We start from the raw sequence: 18,624 nt of genomic DNA, 5'->3' as shown, positions 1-18,624 counted from the left end.
ATTATGTGACACAGTACGAAATTCTTAGTTGTTATATTTATATTTTAAATTATCGTTTTCTCATACACTCGAAATATATAAACATGGGGATAATTTTAACAGAAAAGAAGAAGCCATGAAACTCAGCGATATATGGACAGTGGCGCTACAGAATCGATGGGAAATTTTTATCTTTGACGTACTATGATCGATAGTTATATTTTATCCTTGACAAGGTTTATCTCTGCTATCACGTGAAATCCAGACCACGCCCACTTTCCACGGTATTTAGGCCTTCGATGTCCGACTCGTCAGTCGACAAGACTCAGCACAACCAGGTGCACCTCCGAAGATATCCAACGTAGCCTTGGACGAAACGTCAGGGATAGAAGAGTTCAATGGACCACAGCCATACAACCCGGAAGAATTCTCAGCAGCCGATCGTTTTCTCATTTCACTGTCAGTCTTTAATGATGACAGTATGGACACAAAAAAGTCTTTTGAGATATATTTAAATTAAGAAATACTTTAAAAATGTCTATTTATGTAAATCAAAACTTTTTCACTATCAGTGCGCCGTTCATAATCACAAGCACAAACATATTATTATCACTCGGCCTCCATGGCCCAGTCACGTGCGTTTCTGGCTGATAATACGGATGTTACAGGTTCATTTGGTAGTGAATAACTGTTTTTCCTATTGCGGAAAACACTGACATGGGATTCATTAAATCTAGTAAGGGTAAATGATAAGCTGCTCGATTAAATATGCAGCGAAACTGACACACAAGCCGTCAGAACCACATTAAATTGAAAGACTTGCATCAAGTTGGGAGCTATACGATATTCATTTAATTATCACTTCTCAGTGGCATCAGGTACACATAACAGGAGGTTTATCAAGATCGTAACACTTATAATACAAAATGAGTGCGGCGGAAACGCTGAAAGTAGAGAAGGTGTTAGATTTCACGTTACATCGACAACGAGACCATTAGAGATGAGCACAAGTTCGGATTGGGGAAAGATGGAGAAGGAAATCGACCGCACATTTTTCAAAGGAATTATCCTGCAATTTTTGTAAAGTGATTTAGAGAAACCACTATGTGAATTCCATTTCTCTCATATTCGAGACAGCTTCCTTAAACATTGCGCCACCATGCATAGTTAGACTGCTAACAACACACGTCAGTACATTAGTGTACGAAAATTACTAAAGGAAACTCGTATGCATATGTGTATACATATTACACTGCTCATAGGCGTGTATCAAATATTGGATGGATATCCATTGTAAAATTTGTTAAAAAGAAAGATGGGAACAGCCTGCAGGCCCCCTCACTTCTTTTCCCTTTGTAGTTTTCGTAGAAGAGCTTAGGTGATAACACGAGAAAATTACAAACAAGTAAAATACCTACTCGTTTTCGCTTCAAGCAGTAGACAGATCACTATTTCGTCTTTTGTCTGGTTAGTAGGAATGAAATGACGATTTGATAACGTTAGTTCAAGTTGGTGCTGCAATCGCTGGTAGTGTTCGAAAATAAAAAAGAATCCAACATGGCAGCAAGCCACACCCCCTTATCTATCATGAGACAAGCCATTTCTCATTATCTGTGATGTCACAAACCAAGACAAGATGGCAATAAGACATGCCTTTCTCCTCCAAACACTGTGCAGTAGTGTACCGTGAAACAACTAACTGCAATCTATTATTTTAAGAGCCATTATAATAAAACAGCCTGTCACAATGCTGCCCATTGTGGCTATACTGAAAAGTATCTGACAAGACAGAGATAAAAGTTCACTGTCTCGAAAATAAGAACTTTCACCAAAATAAAATTACTTGTTTAAAATAACTAACGATTTAGAATACAAAAACAGGTAGATAGGTTACGTGTCATAATATGTAAGTGTAAATACAGCTCTCTGATTGTGAGCAAAAATTCGAACTTTGCACAAAAAAAATATTTCTCAAAATATATAAGACTTTGAGCACAAAATAAACATGGCACTACTATCATAACTTAATTGTTCTCTCTGTTCTCTAAGGTTAAAAAAAAATTCACGTAGCTTGCATGCTGTCACTACTGGTATAACTGATAGGTAAGGTAGCACTTGTTAGCACTCAAAATTCAGTATCCATACCACAGTTTGCAGGCACAGTAAATCCTCAAATTAAACATTTCCAGATGTAAATTGTCCATATTAATCATGAAAATTCATGTTGCTCACTTACTGGTACCACTGAAATAAATTAGAAATCAGTTGAAGTGCGTAGTTCAGTCTTTGTACCATGCATGAAACGCATTAAATTACATGAAAATTGTTACTATGACGTTTGCAAAACACGCATGGTCACTACTGCTGATCTAACTTACAACTCAAAGTGCACCAGTTGACGAGAATTACCAAAACAACATTATTTCCATTATGTTGATACTGATAACGTCTTATGCTCGAAAAAAGAGTTTTAGGTAGTTTACTGTTTATCCATACAACCTCCTAGGCTTGGAATGCATTTAGCATAGAAATACGATGAGAACGCCAACCACTACAATTGCTTCTTGCTGATATGTCTAACAGCGATTGTCCATACCAGTAACAGAAACATCTGGAAAGATGGAGCTATTCAAACGTGTTTCCCAAATAACATACTCAACAGAAGTAATGCATATTTGTATAGATAAGAAATATAGGTTGCTATGTTTTCAACTACCCACTTTCAAAGTCACCCAAACATTATAGTGATCCATACTGGAATATTAACTTTAGTTTTCAGTATAAAAAGTTTGCCATCTTCTGCTGACAATGCTAATCCGTGATATTGCACAGTGAAAAAATGCTAAGTAGGCAAGACAGTCATAGTTGACACATAGGCTTTCAGAACTGAAACAGTATTTTAAACCTGAAGCTAACAGTCTATGTTCCGTAACTTGACAGTTATGTGCAGTATCTTGACAGTGGGTGTCAGTTATTGGAGCTTAAAACAGAACTCTAGTATCAGTAGTCGATAGTGTGTATGTGCAGTGGGTGTCAGCCTGTGGTGTGTCAGCTGTTGGGGGTGTCAGCTACTGTCAGCTACTGCGTGTGTGTCAGCTACTTATTCTTAAAATTGTATTGTAACACCAATAGCTGACAGTGTGTACCTGACGTAGGTGACTGCAATTGCCACAGACACATGGCAGAGACTTACACCATGCCAGAGAAAAACTGTAACAAATTGCTCCATTTTACAGCAAGCTTTGTAACAAATTGCCCTATGTTTTGGCAAAAATTCTAACAACCCATCTTACAACAAAATTGTAACATATTGCCTCATATTACAGCAAAATTGTAACCATACGGATATGTTACACAAGTACACATCATAGCATAAATAGTGGTGTCTAGTGTAACCATTTTCAGGTGTAAATATTTCCCAGTCTAACTGTTTTATAGTGTAAACATTTTCTGGCACATCATTTTCCAGAATAACCATTTTCATTTGTGATAGCTTCCCAGCGTAAATGTGTCCCATTATGTTTGTTTCCACTGTAGACATTTTTCAGAGTAACCATGTCCAGTGAAACAGTTTACAGGGTAACTGTTTACAGTATAATCATTTCCAGTGGAACCATCTCAGTGTTACCATTACCAGTGTAACAGTTTTCCAATATAACTGTTTTCTAGTGTCACAATTTTCCAGTACAGTCGTTTTTCAAGTTAATTTCTTCCAGTGTAATCGTTTCCAGTGTAACTGCTTTGTCAAGAATGGTACTAACACGCAAAATGCTTAATCTGGTTTGTGAGGTCACATGCCACAACCATTGCAGAATCATGTGGTCAAGGTAAGTGACCAGTGAGTGATATCATTGTGACGTCATAGTAAAGAGGTGTGGCTTTTGACCATATGAATAGCTTACTGAGCTGAGCACGTGACCTCACAAATCTGACTTAGTGTTTCGATTCTTGGAAGAAGTTTTGATGAAATGTTATACTGGTAATGTTTACACTGGAAAATGGATACAATGGAAATTGCTAACAGTAAAGAACAGCTACATTGGAGAACTGTTACACCAGAGAATGGTTGCATTGGAAATTAAGTACACTTGGAAACAATTCAGTGGAAAATGGTTACACTGGAAAACAGTTACACCAGAAAGTGGTTACACTTGAAATGGTTATAATGGAAAATTGGTACACTGGGAAGTGGTTAGAGTGGAAAACTGTTACATTTGAAGATTTCTTACACTTGAAAATGGTTACGCTGTAAAATGATTGCAGTGGTAATGATTACACTGGGAAATGGTTACAGAGAAAAATGGTTACTCTGGCAAACAGTTACACTGGACTTCACCATCTGTGCTAAGATGTGTACAAGTACGGTGTCCACGTATGACTAAAGTTTTGCTATAACATGAGGCAATTTGTTACAACTTTGCTGTAACATGGGTTGTTACAATTCTTTCTGTAACATAGGGCAATTTGTTTCGACTGTTGTTGTAAAAAGGGCTATCAACCACGCATTTGGGAGGGTTGTAATCACCCACTGCTGATGCACATTGTCAGCTACTGGTGTTAGAATTCTATTTTAAGATACAGTAACTGACACCTAATGTCAAGTCATGGCACATACGCTGTCAGCTTTTGGTTTTAGAATACTATTTCAGTTCTGAATGCCTGTTTGTTTGTGTCGACTGTCATTGCCTTGCCTGTTTAGCACTGTAGTCTCACTGTATGATTGCATAAGTTAGAACTATCACCAGAAGATGACAAACGTTCTGTTAATAAAGTTATTACCTTATCGTGGGGTCACCATAATGTCTGACTGACTTTGAAGATTAAAGCATAGCAATACTCATTTATTTCCTATATGAATGTTTATAACTGTTGTTCAGTATGCTCCAACTTTCCAGAGGTTTTTATTAGTGGTATGGATAGTCATAGTCACCATTTGCATATGAACAAAAAGCGGTTACTAGCTGTAGGCATTTTAATCATGTTGCTATGCTAAATCCATTGCAAACATGGGAACATGTATGCATGAATGGTGAAGTAGCTGAAACTGCATCCGTGAGCATAAGATATTGCCAGTGCAAATTTTGCGGAAATAGTATTGTTTTCCTATAATTCTCGTCGAAAAGTGCACTTTAAGCTCTAAGTTAGATTTTCAGTAGTTCCCATGTGTGTTGTGCAATGTTTCAGAACCAATGTTTATGTATTTTAATGAATTTAATGTGTAATACATATATCGAAATAAACTTTGTCTTTAGCTATGTTTCATCTCTGTCTTGTTGCTCCACTGTCTTTGCCCATGTTGTGTTGTACGTAAACATTTCATGTTATAACGTCCTCCTTGTGTATTGAGCAAATATGCGGTTTAATTGATACTTTGTAATAAAAGATCTTGTTGAAACATCTACTTCTCATTCTATAATAGTGCTTGGTCAGTCCGTTTGTCTGTGTCTACACTGTTTCTATTTGTATGTCGTCTTTTGGAGCATTACGATTAAATGTTTGGTATTATCTAGTAGTTGACTATCGGAAATACAGCTGCAGTGCTTCATCACATCCTTTGATTTCTGAGTTGTTCTTCCATATGTAGGATGTTGCAGTTGTCATTCCATCTTAGAATGTATTCTTTTCTATTTATATATCCTGCTAATATGTACTTATTTCCTGTAGACTGTATCAGTTCATGCATGACTCTTCATGTAGAGTATTATTTATTCATTGACAGTCAAACAACAATAACACGCAATTACCAGCAACCATCTCCAGATCATGTTAGTACCTTAGCAGTACATTAACAGACTGGTGTATGTTCAAGCACATCTAACGTCACAAATTTAGCGTGTAGTACAAAGGCAGGATATATATTCCCAAGGCAATAAGCTGAACTGAAACAGCCACTGGTGACAACGGAAACTGGTAATTGTGTATGACCATTGCGCATTTTTATCGGTGAATAAATAATATCTTGAAACGAAGCATATCATGGTATAATATCCCGTCAGGCTATAATGTCCCACTTCATAATGGTTATTGTTATAAAGAACTGATAAAATGCATTGAATATTGTTCTTTGTACACGCTTTAGTGTACAAATATGTCGTCCATAATGGGCAATTTGTTAAGAGCTAAGACTGATTAGATATAAACAGTTATAGCTACACTGCTTCAGTCATTTTTATTCTTATTACAACATCACCACACGCTTCGATGGTGATGCCATCATTTTTAGGTGAGTTATGGTATATTTAAATTGTTGAATTTGTCTCTGCAAAGTAGAAAACAGATGTGTATGTTACAAACGAATTTAACAATGTAACAGTATCCTAGAATACCTGAAGAGATGGCGTGATCATCGAAATGCATAGTGGTGGTAAAATTAAAATAAAAGGGGCTAATACAGCTTACACATAATTGTTTACTGTAGTATGTATACAAAACGTGAGTAGCGAAAATTGAAATTACTATAAAGATTCGCAAAGAGTCGAATTTCACATAGAAGGTGAAGGGATGGAAGACAGAACTGAAATGCGAATATTTATGTTTAGTTATTTATTTTAGTCATTCTAGTCGACTTTCTAGATACAACAATAGACCTATTTAGTCATTCTAGTCGACTTTCTAGATACAACAATAGACCTTTACTTGTGAAATTACTCTTTTTCTCGACCGAACGGTTTCGCGTGTTCAAACCTATTTTTTCCCTTCCCATGCAACCGTTTCAAATTTCAGGCTATTTATTCTGTTCCTCTCACTAAGTTCATCTGAGGATTCATAGCAATTTTAGTTTTTAGTTATTTGGCCTAGCACTTGCACCTAACGTCAGTAAGGGTGGATAGAGGTAGCGCACCGCGAGATTGTGTGTTAATGTCCTGGGTTAAATCCCAAAGCTCTCAGCAATGTCTCATGGAATGAGGATAATCTAAACTGTTGATGATGATCTGTCCTCTTACTGGGACGATGAATCTGGCGACCCTCTTGGTGCTATTAGAGAGAAGGAACTTATGTACTGGTACCAGATTTCATCCTCTTGCTTCCTTTCGTTCACTTACTTATCCATAACAACAAAAACGCAATGCTGTGCGACGCAAACACTCTTCATAATCACCCACAGGAAACAGAGCCTCATGTGGCGCGTAACGGGCAGGAGAAAGGTGAGGATGAAGTATCAGCACTAAGATATTACTCTGTAAAGCAGTGTGGGATTCCCACGTGGTCTAGAGCTCTCATTGATTAATTTGAGACTATTTGGTATTCCGCCCCCCTCGCCCAATCCTTTAATATGTTTCTGTTTTCCTTCTTCGTGCTGATTATTATCAGCTTGTTATCTTATCTGTAATAATTTGCAAACCATTTTTATTTGTCAATTTTTTTCTGGAAACAGTACTTTCTGCTCCTTCTTGTTACGTTATCTCGTCTTCAGCTAAGTTCAAACTTCTTGACTCTAGGTTTTATTAAAGTAATTTATAAGGGTGCTGGAAGACACAAAAAAGTTCTTATTTTGGTGTGTATTATTTTACTACGTAAGTTCAAGACTAGGGTAGCTGTCTGTGAAACTTCGCAATTCTTCTTCCTGATGTCTGATTTGTTTGCTCCATACTCACTCAGAGCTTGGCTTCAAGTATTCTGGCCTCACTGACCAGTTCTTATGCCTAATTTCTCATTTATACGATACGTTCTCTTGCGGATGCTTTCATTTGGCACTGTTTTTAAAACTAATTTCTTAATGTAATCTCTCTGTTCGAATATGATATACTGATTCGCTGTTAGTAAAATTTATTTCCTGTTGCTATCAATAAGCGTCTGTCTCCTAGCTGACTGATTGGTATTTCTCCATGTATTACATTTTCGGCAGGTATAGCAAATTGAGCTGCAAATGCCATGCACTTTAGCTCAATACTGTCGTACTCAGGTTATCTATGTTGGTAATACAATCTGAACCATAATTTGCAATTGAGGACATGGCTGTATTGGATATGTGGGAAATATAGTAAGCAACGCCTTAAGTCACAAATATTCCTTTATTATGTTGCACAATACATTTTAGTCCTTTTGGGTACAATCACAAGTGAAATTTGATTCTTAAATCAATTTTCCTGTTTTGTGTGAGATGATCATATAGAAAAGTGTGTTCATTTCACGAGAAGGTTAGGTGTTAGATTTTGTTGCTTGTAGACCAGAGAAAACGAAAGACAAGGAGAACAGAATGAACCAATAAGTTTAACTTCCAGAGAAATTGTGAGAGACATTACGTGCCGATGTACTGACGTTTCATGTTGAAAACTGCGCTTCGCAATAACACATTACTTCAGTCAAGGCACACATGTTTATGTATCTGTCAAAGCAATTCACAGATCTTGTACGTATATTGAAGTAAAGTGAGAATTAACAACAAGTCTAGCTTCTTATTCGCTATAAAAGCTAATTTATATATATCATACAATACATCTTTAAAATTACTAAAATAACTGGGAATAGTAAGACCTACTGTCCATTTAGCACGGGTTCACGCCTTTTAGTTTTTATGGGTGTTTACTTGTATCTATTTCAGCAAACCTAGGATTTTCCCATTAGTCTGAGTGTATAGTGCAGTTTTATATGTTGTTAACAACGTGTTTGGTGTTGATAATGTACTAGTCAATAGCTGAATCTTTCTGAAGCCACGGCACAACTTAAGCTGAGTGTAGTAGCCACTGATGGTACAATAGACGTAACATCTGTGGGTCTTATGGGTAGCTCCAAATTTTTCTGAAAACAATCGTTTTTCGGGCAACGCGACCTGTTGTTGTTCCCTATGACAATGCTAGGTTTCCTGTGACAAATATGGTCTGAGGCGTGGGAAGCAAAGCATCATATTCCATCCTGAGTCCTGGAGAAATCAACAGGCTTGATTCATTTGACTTTATAGATCACATTACACTTTTGCAAATATTGGAGCATCCTGGAATAAGAATAATAACTTATCATCGGTTCCTTTCGTATCTAGAAAAAAGAAAGCGAAAGGCTGTCCTCCGTTTTCAACAAAAGGAAATATTTGAATCAAAACACAATATGTGCAGTTTCTGATACAGAACTCTGATAAAAATGACATTCTCAAGGTGAACGAAATATCGCAGATGTCGAACAATTTAAATTCATAGGATGGGTAATAGATGAAATGTTATGTCGGAAATACCACATTCAGGATCTTGAGGAAAAACTGAGCGTTTATGTCTCCACTATAACATGATTCTCCATGCTAAATGACACTGAAAGCTTGTGTACTTCCCTTGTCTTCTCTCTATTATCTCCTGTGCCATCATAACTTTGGGCCAAGTCTGTATTTTCACAAAGGGATATTAATAGAAAGGAAAAGGACACAGTGAAAAGTCTGATGGCGTTTGCGAGCTTTGTTTGAATCGTTATTCAAGCGTCTCAGAATACTCAGTGTACCATATCTGTTCATATTCTCCGTCATGGGACCTGTGGCTAGCAGTATGGATTCATTCAACTGCGGGATGTACTCAGTAAACACTAGATCGAAAAATGATTTGCGCATGGCTAACACTTTCTTAAATTATGTGCAGAGGGGTGCACGCTATTGGGCAACCAACATTTTTTGTAGGCTTCACGTAGAACAGAAAAATGATGGTACAATGATTTCCTGGTATCGTGTATTGTGGAAGTATCATTTTACTAGTTCCATGATCGAGTACTTTTGGCTCAGATGATTACATAGACAAGACGAAAAATAAAAATGAGGCGCCAGGAATTATTATTGATAATAGTTAATAGTAATAATGAGCCATAGTAGTGTTGATAATGTAAGTGTTTGAGGGTAGCATTCGCTATTGTAATGGTAATATTTATTACAGTTCTCTGTAACAGTAGTACCTGCAGAAATTCTATCTGCTTGTAATAAAAACTCGTATCTCATTAATAACGCAACTATTAGAAAATGATAAAATATGGGTGTAGAAAAAGTCCTGTTACATAATATCAGGCACAAAAGTGTTGATTTTTAACAGCAACTACTAGTTTTTTTGTTGATTCACTTACAAATGATTTTACATTGGTATTACACATGACAAATCAACGTAGCAATGTAGAACACAGTTAAAAGGTAAGAGTAAAACGCAACTGTAAGCTAAAAATATTAGTTTTTCTGACATATAACTCATCAGGCCTAGTGTGCAAATAAGTTAACTGATAGGGACAAATTCAGTGTCACACTGCTCAGTCACATTTCAGCACTAGTGACAGCACGTATTGCACACACTACACAACAAAAATACAGATACTTTTCAGCTGATGTCAGGATCACAAAGATACTTTTAGCCCCCACCCCCACCCCCACCCCAAAATAACTCTCTTAGTGATTTCCCATTTGTCTGTCTGGAAAACAGTCCCCATTTCTTTATAAGGAAGAGGAAATCGAGCTTAGAAAGAATAAGGATCTTTCGCATATTACTTTCCAATAACATCCATTATACTATGAAAGTGTGTTATAGAACGACAGAGGTGTTTTAGAATTTATTTACTTTACATATTTAGAAACTTTGTATTATCTGGATAATTCTTTAATTTATAGTATTTTTTTTTGAAAAATGTGATTTAAATGACATTACAAATATATTGGTTTTAGTTATCGAACAAAAGTATTAATAGGGGAAGTAGCAGTAATAGTTGTTCCTGTTTTGTAATAGAATATTGTTTTTACTTTAATTGTAGCAGAGACACAGAAATTTGCGTTTGCGTGTTTCTCTATTTTCCTCCAACTAGATGTGCGTACCAAAGAACTATGCCACAGAATGTATAATAATATACACACTTAAATAGACTTAACAGAATGATAGAACATACAACTATCAATATAGAGAATGAATATGACATTGTAATTAATAATAATAACAAAATATCACAGTATAATTAACGTTGTTTTAAAAATCTTCACAAGGCACATAGAAATGGAACAGGCCAGCTAGTAGGAACTATCCTAACATGTCTGAAGCGTGTTTTTATCCCAAAACTGCATATTCGACAGGTCCATTTGAAGATGGCCTGGATATGAAGGCCAAAACCGATCGTGGGCTAAGATAAAGTACATATCAGCAATTGCAGCGGCCTTCCATTAATTAACATCATGATACGGCCTGGAATCATTTGGGAAAACGCAAAGCAGCCACTAAACGGAATGTTTTGACCACTTAAATATATCCCTTTTGAATAACCATGAATGATCCCGTGTAACGTCATTGAATAAAAGTATGCAAAATGAAGCAGTAGGAATTTATCACACATGCTAACTGTGGCATATATTTTGATCATATGAGTAGCTACCACAGAATTACGTGTAAGAAATTGAGCATTCTGTGTCTGATAGCAACTGTCAGTCTATTATGTCTGATCTGGGAACGATTTTTATCCAGCAAATTATTCATTTTATTATTCTTTTATGATGTGATTACCTAGTACTTATACGTTACTTGTATATCTGGATGAATAGACATCGTTGACGATAGACAGACTTCCGAAATTACTTCGAAATATATTCGCTGAATAAGAATTACTTGGCTTCAGCTAAATTAGGTATATTTGTACTGCCTGTTGGTGACATAAAAATTTCTGCCGTTCGCGATAAGCAGGAGATACGGCACCGAGACCCGGTCCAGCACAAATTTTCACATGTCACCGATAAGAAGTACATCTATACCTAATACAGCTGAAGCCAAGTTATTCGCGTTAAGCGAATTTATTTCGAAGTTACATTTGTATCACTGACAAATAAAATGCCTTTGGAGCTATGCCAAATAATGCATATTAGGAAAAGGAATGTTCCAAAACTGAAACCGTGAAGGAAGCTTCATGTTAAACTGTCCAAGCCAGACGTAAGATAATTTTGTATTATACAATGTAAAGCAACATTCTTCATTGTGCATAAATAAGAGTGAATCCAAACTTTTGACATACTTATCAGTATGTTTCAGCCTCTACAGTCAAAATTCCTTATCCATATCGCAAAACATACCCAATGACTGCAGCTTTTTATTGATTCAAGCAATTAAGAGTAAAATATTTTATTAGATTGTGGGCGAATGTGGAAGATTATAGTTAAGAACGGTATGCACGATATGTTTCAGTGCGGACTGGTACAAGGGCGTGCTGACAGACGAGGAGCTATACGCGCTGGAGCACCCGAAACCAAAGGTGAAGTCGCAATCAGCATACAAATCGCGCAACGGAGGCCGACAACGCCCAGCGACAACGTCGCAAGAGGATGCAGCCTAGTGGCCGCCGCGGGAACTACTGTCTCCCAAGTCTTCATGCACCACATGCACAATGAGGGCAGCATGCGTCCTACACGTGCCCCTCCTTCCAGTGAATTCATCCTATTAAGTTAAGGTAGAAGACAGTGACAGCAGTGATGGCAGTACTGCACTGGTCGTACGTTCCTTAAGTTTTACAAACTTATTCGTCTCGATTTGCATATCTCAAAGGAATCACATCGATGTTTACTGTCACTTGCATTTGCTTCTTGTCATTGAATTACACAGCTATGTTGCAGAAAACACAAATTAAAGCTTCTGGAAATTCGAAACATGTTCAGTATTGCGCCTCAGATGTCATGTTAAAAGTAATAATCATTATATTTATAGCTTATTTTACTATCAAAGAGGCTAAGAGATGCATGTCATTCAGCATTGCATTATAATCTTGTTTTCGATAAATAAAGCATATGCAAATTTCCGATGAAAATTACCATATATTAATACCTGTAGTTTCGCAAAATAGTTATTTGCTGTGTCTGTGTTTCTGTGTGCGTGAAACAGGACGAATGAGTAGTACTGGAATTACAATTCATTAAGAAAGAGTTGCAAAAACACACTAGAAAGTTTAAAGTAAAATCTCCTCTATTATTACACTTGCTTCTGTCTCTTCGTTTCCATTTGACATGTCTCTTTACATGTCACTACATTTACGCTACGTATCCTCAAGGTACAACATGACAAATAAGGGTAGTTACAGCTCAATGTGTTGTGGAGAGAGAGAACTATCTCTGATTTAGAAGAATACAAAAGAGAACAGACCCAAGCTTTACTGAACGAGGCAGCGAGACACTCATTTGAAGTACCATACATTAAAGAATCCATAGAAAACCTGAATGCAGGTGGCTCGAAAGGGATTTTAGCCCACTTCCCACTTACGAATCCACGTCTTAACCACTGCACTGACTACTCAGTTTCTTTAAATTATAGCATATCCGATAGATGACCGTAATTGAACTAAATTATATGTGCTCTTCATTTATGTTTGATGTTACCTTTAAAGTGACATCGCTGTACATATGCCGGCTTTAAGCTGTCACGACTACGGGAAGTTCACAAATAGCAGTAGTTTCTAATGGAAATTCTTTAGGGACCCAAGAAAATACTGTAGGAAGACCCCTTAGAGAATGTTTAAATCAGCTTCTGCCTGTTACGGTGGGTTGAAATTGAGGACGAGCTTCGTAAATAGGCAGAATGTAGGAATTATGTTGTGGAACTGTGCAAAGTGTTTAATGAACTTTAGAAGATCAATAAAGACAGAAGTAAAAGTAGGAAGATTTCAGTTTAACATTTTGTCAACAAAGAGACCATGGGAGTCTGAACACATGCTGAACTAGACGAGAAAGTCAAACAAAATCAGTTGCTACCATTTCAAGTCACCATAATGGATTTTAGGGAACCGCAAATAATTTACATTTGTATTGCCAGATTGGGACAACTCCCCAAGAATTCGAGTCTAGTCTCATAATCATTGCGCCAACTCTATCGATCAATGTGCAAAGAGCTTAAAACGAAACTAACAAGACGAAACGTGACTGTAGCTCCTGTAAAAATACTCAAATGACTAGCAAAGAGAAGTCGACACAAATTGTTCGAAGTAGTGTTCATTACGTCCAGACATACTACAATCATCCGGTCATAATGTGGGTTCTTTGATTCCTTTGGGAGACGACTGATTGGAACTACCAAATGTGGTACATTAATTCACTTTATTACAAGAATGATAAAAAGATTTACTTGACTGTTTACAATCCATTGGCACAGGAACGAGCCGAAAATTTACAACAGTCTTTGAACAGTAAAGCATCACTTGATACACACAATTACAAACACTTCTCTTGAAGTACAAGTTCAACATTTACAAAAGTACAGTTTCATCTGAGACTTGAATATTACTGCTGACCTAAGTAGATGATGCTGACCACTTCATCGAAGCGAACCATGCTTCTTCAGGAGCACCTCCCTTTTGTCATTACGGATTGCAGCGAGACGCCGCTCATGTCTGTAGTATTGATGCTCGGTGCCGACTTTGATGTGGCACCACGATCTTTCGATGAAAGCACAGTGTTGAAGTGAAATGTCGTGTGGCTAGGGCCTCCCGTCGGGTAGACCGTTCGCCTGGTGCAGGTCTTTCGAGTTGACGCCACTTCGGCGACCTGCGCGTCGATGAGGATGAAAATGCTGATGATTAGGACAACACAACACCCAGTCCCTGAGCGGAGAAAATCTCCGACCCAGCCGGGAATCGAACCCGGGCCCTTAGGATTGACAGTCTGTCACGCTGACCACTCAGCTACCGGGGGCGGACAGTGTTGAAGTGAAATATGAAAAAGAAGTAGGTTTCAGTATGTTTCATAAAGAATAATAACTGCAAAACATATTGCAGTTTAAGTCCGTAAATAAGATAAGAAAACATACTTGAGTTTGAGACGAGTTTTTGAGTGGATTGTTATAGCTACAGATGCAGTGGCCAATTAGGTTGACGCAAATATCACTTTCAAATAATTAAAAACTTGCTGATTCTCTACAAGAGTGCAGGGAGCGTTTGAAATGATTGCTTGTTAACTTATCTGCTCTTAAAAAGTGAGTGAGCGGACTATAGAAAGCATTTAATGACGCAAGTGATATTGTCAAATGAGAGACCTGGTATTATCCTCGTGACACCAGCGAATTACTACGGTAGTTATTAGATTGGATAAGATTTTTCACAGGAAGGTTAATTATATCCAGTCTATCCAGGAGAAATTCTATAAGAAATTGTGTAAAAATTACATCCAACATTGTAGAGTGGGTGTTGAATAGAATATGCAGGAATTCTAGAAACTTTACGAAAAAACAGGAACAGAGTAGCTTAGGTGTTTCCAGGTAAGTAATTTATGGGAAAGGACTTCAAAATATGCCACAGGGATTGTTGATTAAGGAAATATTTATAAAAAAATATATTAGAAAGGAAATAAATCAGCGTGTGCACTGAATAAGTACAGTCATAACTTCAGTCTCTGGACAAATCTACATTCAAGGTACAAAGAACACAACTCGGCTTTTTATTATTTATAGCTCTGCAAAATCTCTACAGACTGATAGTTCGGCCTCCGTGTGAGATTTATGTACTATAGTAGTTTACAGATGGAATCAGGAAACAAGCAGTCAGTCTGATGCAACAGATAATTTGACAGAAAATAATGTAAAGGGATTCAAAAGAGACACAGAAAAATAGTCTTATGGTAGTTAAAGTAAGATGTGCAGAAAACTTATAGGACTTTATGCTGATGCACTAATATGCAAGAAAATGACACTGTAGTCGGAGAAACGGTTGTCTCTTCCCAGTAGAATTCGCACCACTTGGTAATGCCTTACAACATAAAAATCTATTTATTTACGAACGCAAAGACGAATTTATGGTCATATGTACAGATTGTTGAAAATAATGCATTTAAGTTTCTGCAATTAATGGTACAACGACGGATCTGCATTCTTGATTGTGTATCAGAAATACAACTTATAAGACAAGTAGTAGTCGATTTCTATTTTTCCTGAAATGTTGGTATGTTTGTGAAATTTTCTTCCAGGGTTTTAAGACAAACTGACATACGTTAGAAGAAACGTCTTCTGCAGTGTCTCAGCTGCTTTTCCAAAACATGGAGAACTGTTCCTTCCATCCCTCCAGATCTTTTAATTGTCTCTAAGGAAAATTATTACTCTTCCAAATGATTTTTTCGTGTGTATACAGTTTCGAAGGAAGCTCTTCCATGCTATCTCTAGACGTTGAAATATGCTCGTCATTGAAACTGGTCGATATACATTGATCCTAATGCGCAGCACACTGAATTGACAGCTAAGATAACTTCTGGATTCCGTTCCAGCCTTTCGTGAAGAACTACAAAAGCAACATTTTAGAAATAGTAAACGCTTTTATATATTAAAATTTTTTGCTAGAATCCTCATTTTGCGATCTTTGGAAATTTTTGCATGATATAGTTTTTTATAAGTAACCCGTAACATGTTTCAAAAGTTTCTGTCATTAACACAATCATTCTGTGTGTACAGTCCCAAAATCCCGCAACAGTTCGAGAATTGGTAGTACTTTTAACTTGGTGATTCTTGGTTTAGTTCTACTTTATACTACTCGCCTGCCCAGGCTTCGCAAGCGTAGTACTAAGCATCTAAGGCCGGACGACTTGCCTGGCGTAGCGGTACTAAATTTTACGCGCAACCTCTCCTCGTGAAGCAGTCTGTATATTAGTGACAACAGTATCAAAATCTGTGCAGTAGTTTCTTGACATACCGGCGGAAAACCACGACGTTAGACTTTAATATAATAGTATGTATAAATTTAGCGAGAGAGTGTCCTCGTGATGGAAATATTTTAAATGGAACTCAGAAATGCTTAGCAAAGGATCAACCTGCTAGTTGAATTTGATTAAAAGTTCCTGTGATTTGCTACCGATTATTGATAGAGGCCATTTTACGTTTTAAACGTATCTTATTACCTAATATTTTACAGCAACATTTACGCTTCTTACTGCTCTACCACTCAAACGGTAACTGCTTTTTAAACTTAACCGATTGCAAACACTTTAAATGTCGAGAGAGAATGAAAGTATCCTCATTACCATGAAGGTTACTAGTCTAACTTCTTTCTGTTGCCTTTCCCTTTCATAAAAATCTGCATTTTAATGAAAGTTTAAGGAGTCACCCAATTTTTTTCTGTCGTCATTCTGCAGAAGGAATTAGAGTTAATTCTTGCTGATGCGCATGATCATAAATAATAACCTACCCAAGAGATGAGAGATCAGTTACACTTACTTAAACTGTATAAGAGTATTAGGCTATGAGCTCGTTAGAAGTGTTGCTCTCATTCTGTTTCGAAATCTTCATGTCCGAGTGTATCCTCTAATTAAATTCATAGATGATATTTGTAACGTAATAGCATCATCATACATACTTACCACAACAGTCATAATGTTTTTCTGTTGTTGTTTGCATTATATGTGAGATGTTTCGCAACATACTGTCATCTAACGCAATCTGTAAGTTATTTGCTATTTTAATCATGATATTAATTTAGTTGATAGAATTTTGATAACGAAAATATTATTTAAGAGTTTTGTGTTACTTGAAGCTTGATGATGAGCAGCAGGGGCTTGAAAAATATCGCAACTACGTTAACGTTAACAATGACATATACACTGTGAGTGGTTGTGGCAAATGTGTATAACCCTCATTACGACATACGGACGAAAACCAGTATTGCCAATCGTTATCTCTTTCTGCACTCAGTCTTATATACTGCTTCAGCCCTCATGAGATTACCTAAGCATCTACTCGTACTTCTTGGTACAACATTGAATTTTCTGACTGCATTTGTGGGAAGAATTTGAGATTAACGCGTTGGATGAATTTTTTATCTGAAACTTCTAGCTAGCACTTTTGATACTCCTCAAACTTAATGATGTTCAACAGTAGCAAAAATAGCATGACGCGAATTTTTCCCCTGCTTCTGTTAGTCTGGTTCCTATACTAATCTTACATGGACTACTTTGTTGAAGTTACTTGCTAAAGTGCTAGCTTGCTTCACTTCCACTAAGGCTTTCTTCATCTTATTACAATCGCTACTCTGCATCTGTTGTAATTTGATTCAAAGTGAATAAGCCATTTTCAAATACTGTATTCCTATTTGTTCTAAATTCTCCTTTCATTTCCTTTGGTTCTTTCTCAGTATACAAATCAAAATATGGATGCACAGAGTTGCTGTAAAATCTCACTCTTTTTCTCACTTTGTGTTTACTCATTTCTCATTTTTGTCATGTCCAGGTGATATTCACAAATATATTTTAAAATGTTCTTTAGTCATTAGATCAGGGGTAGCATTATCAAAAGTTCAAACTTTTTACTTAGTGTTATGAAAACTTTCGTCACACCTGAATGCTATAAAATATTCTTGGTTTTGCTAATTTTCCCCAAACATGACAGAGTAAGATCTACAAGTCATCTGCAAGTTCTACACGCAGACTTATAATTGTTCGAAAACTCCTCAATTATTTTGATCTTTTTACCTTTCAACAGACAAAAACGTAATGTTTTGGTGCACTCTACTAAGCAGGAATGGCAAACAGGTTAGAATGTAACTTCTTGAGCGTATATTTTGAAACTAACTCAAACACAGTAGAGCTCCTAAAATACGAGTTCAGCTGCTTTTATCACCAGAGTAATCCCCTGCTTTGGGTACACGTAAGTTAGTCAGTTAACGCATTTTATACTTTTAGATCCATTGATGTCATATAGGTTAATATTTTGTGGTAGCTCCCTACCTAGGCAAAAAGTATTCATCGCACTGATGGAAGTGATC

At 36.8% G+C, this 18,624-nt stretch overlaps 1 protein-coding gene across 1 annotated transcript in view; it reads left to right on the top strand.

The window, feature by feature from the left end:
• LOC126248225 (protein obstructor-E-like) overlaps nt 1–12,705 on the top strand; it is an 86,249-nt gene extending 73,544 nt beyond the window's left edge. Inside the window, exon 5 of the mRNA XM_049949048.1 lies at nt 12,090–12,705. Coding sequence (XP_049805005.1) covers nt 12,090–12,237 — 148 coding nt within the window. The 3' untranslated portion in view covers nt 12,238–12,705. The remainder of the gene's footprint in view (nt 1–12,089) is intronic.
• The last annotated feature ends 5,919 nt before the right edge of the window (nt 12,706–18,624 follow it).

The sequence above is a fragment of the Schistocerca nitens genome, chromosome 3, assembly GCF_023898315.1.
Source record: "Schistocerca nitens isolate TAMUIC-IGC-003100 chromosome 3, iqSchNite1.1, whole genome shotgun sequence".
NCBI classification, from domain to species: Eukaryota; Metazoa; Arthropoda; class Insecta; order Orthoptera; family Acrididae; genus Schistocerca; species Schistocerca nitens.
The sequence above is the reverse complement of the archived record's forward strand: the minus strand, read 5'-3'. Positions and strand labels throughout refer to the sequence as shown.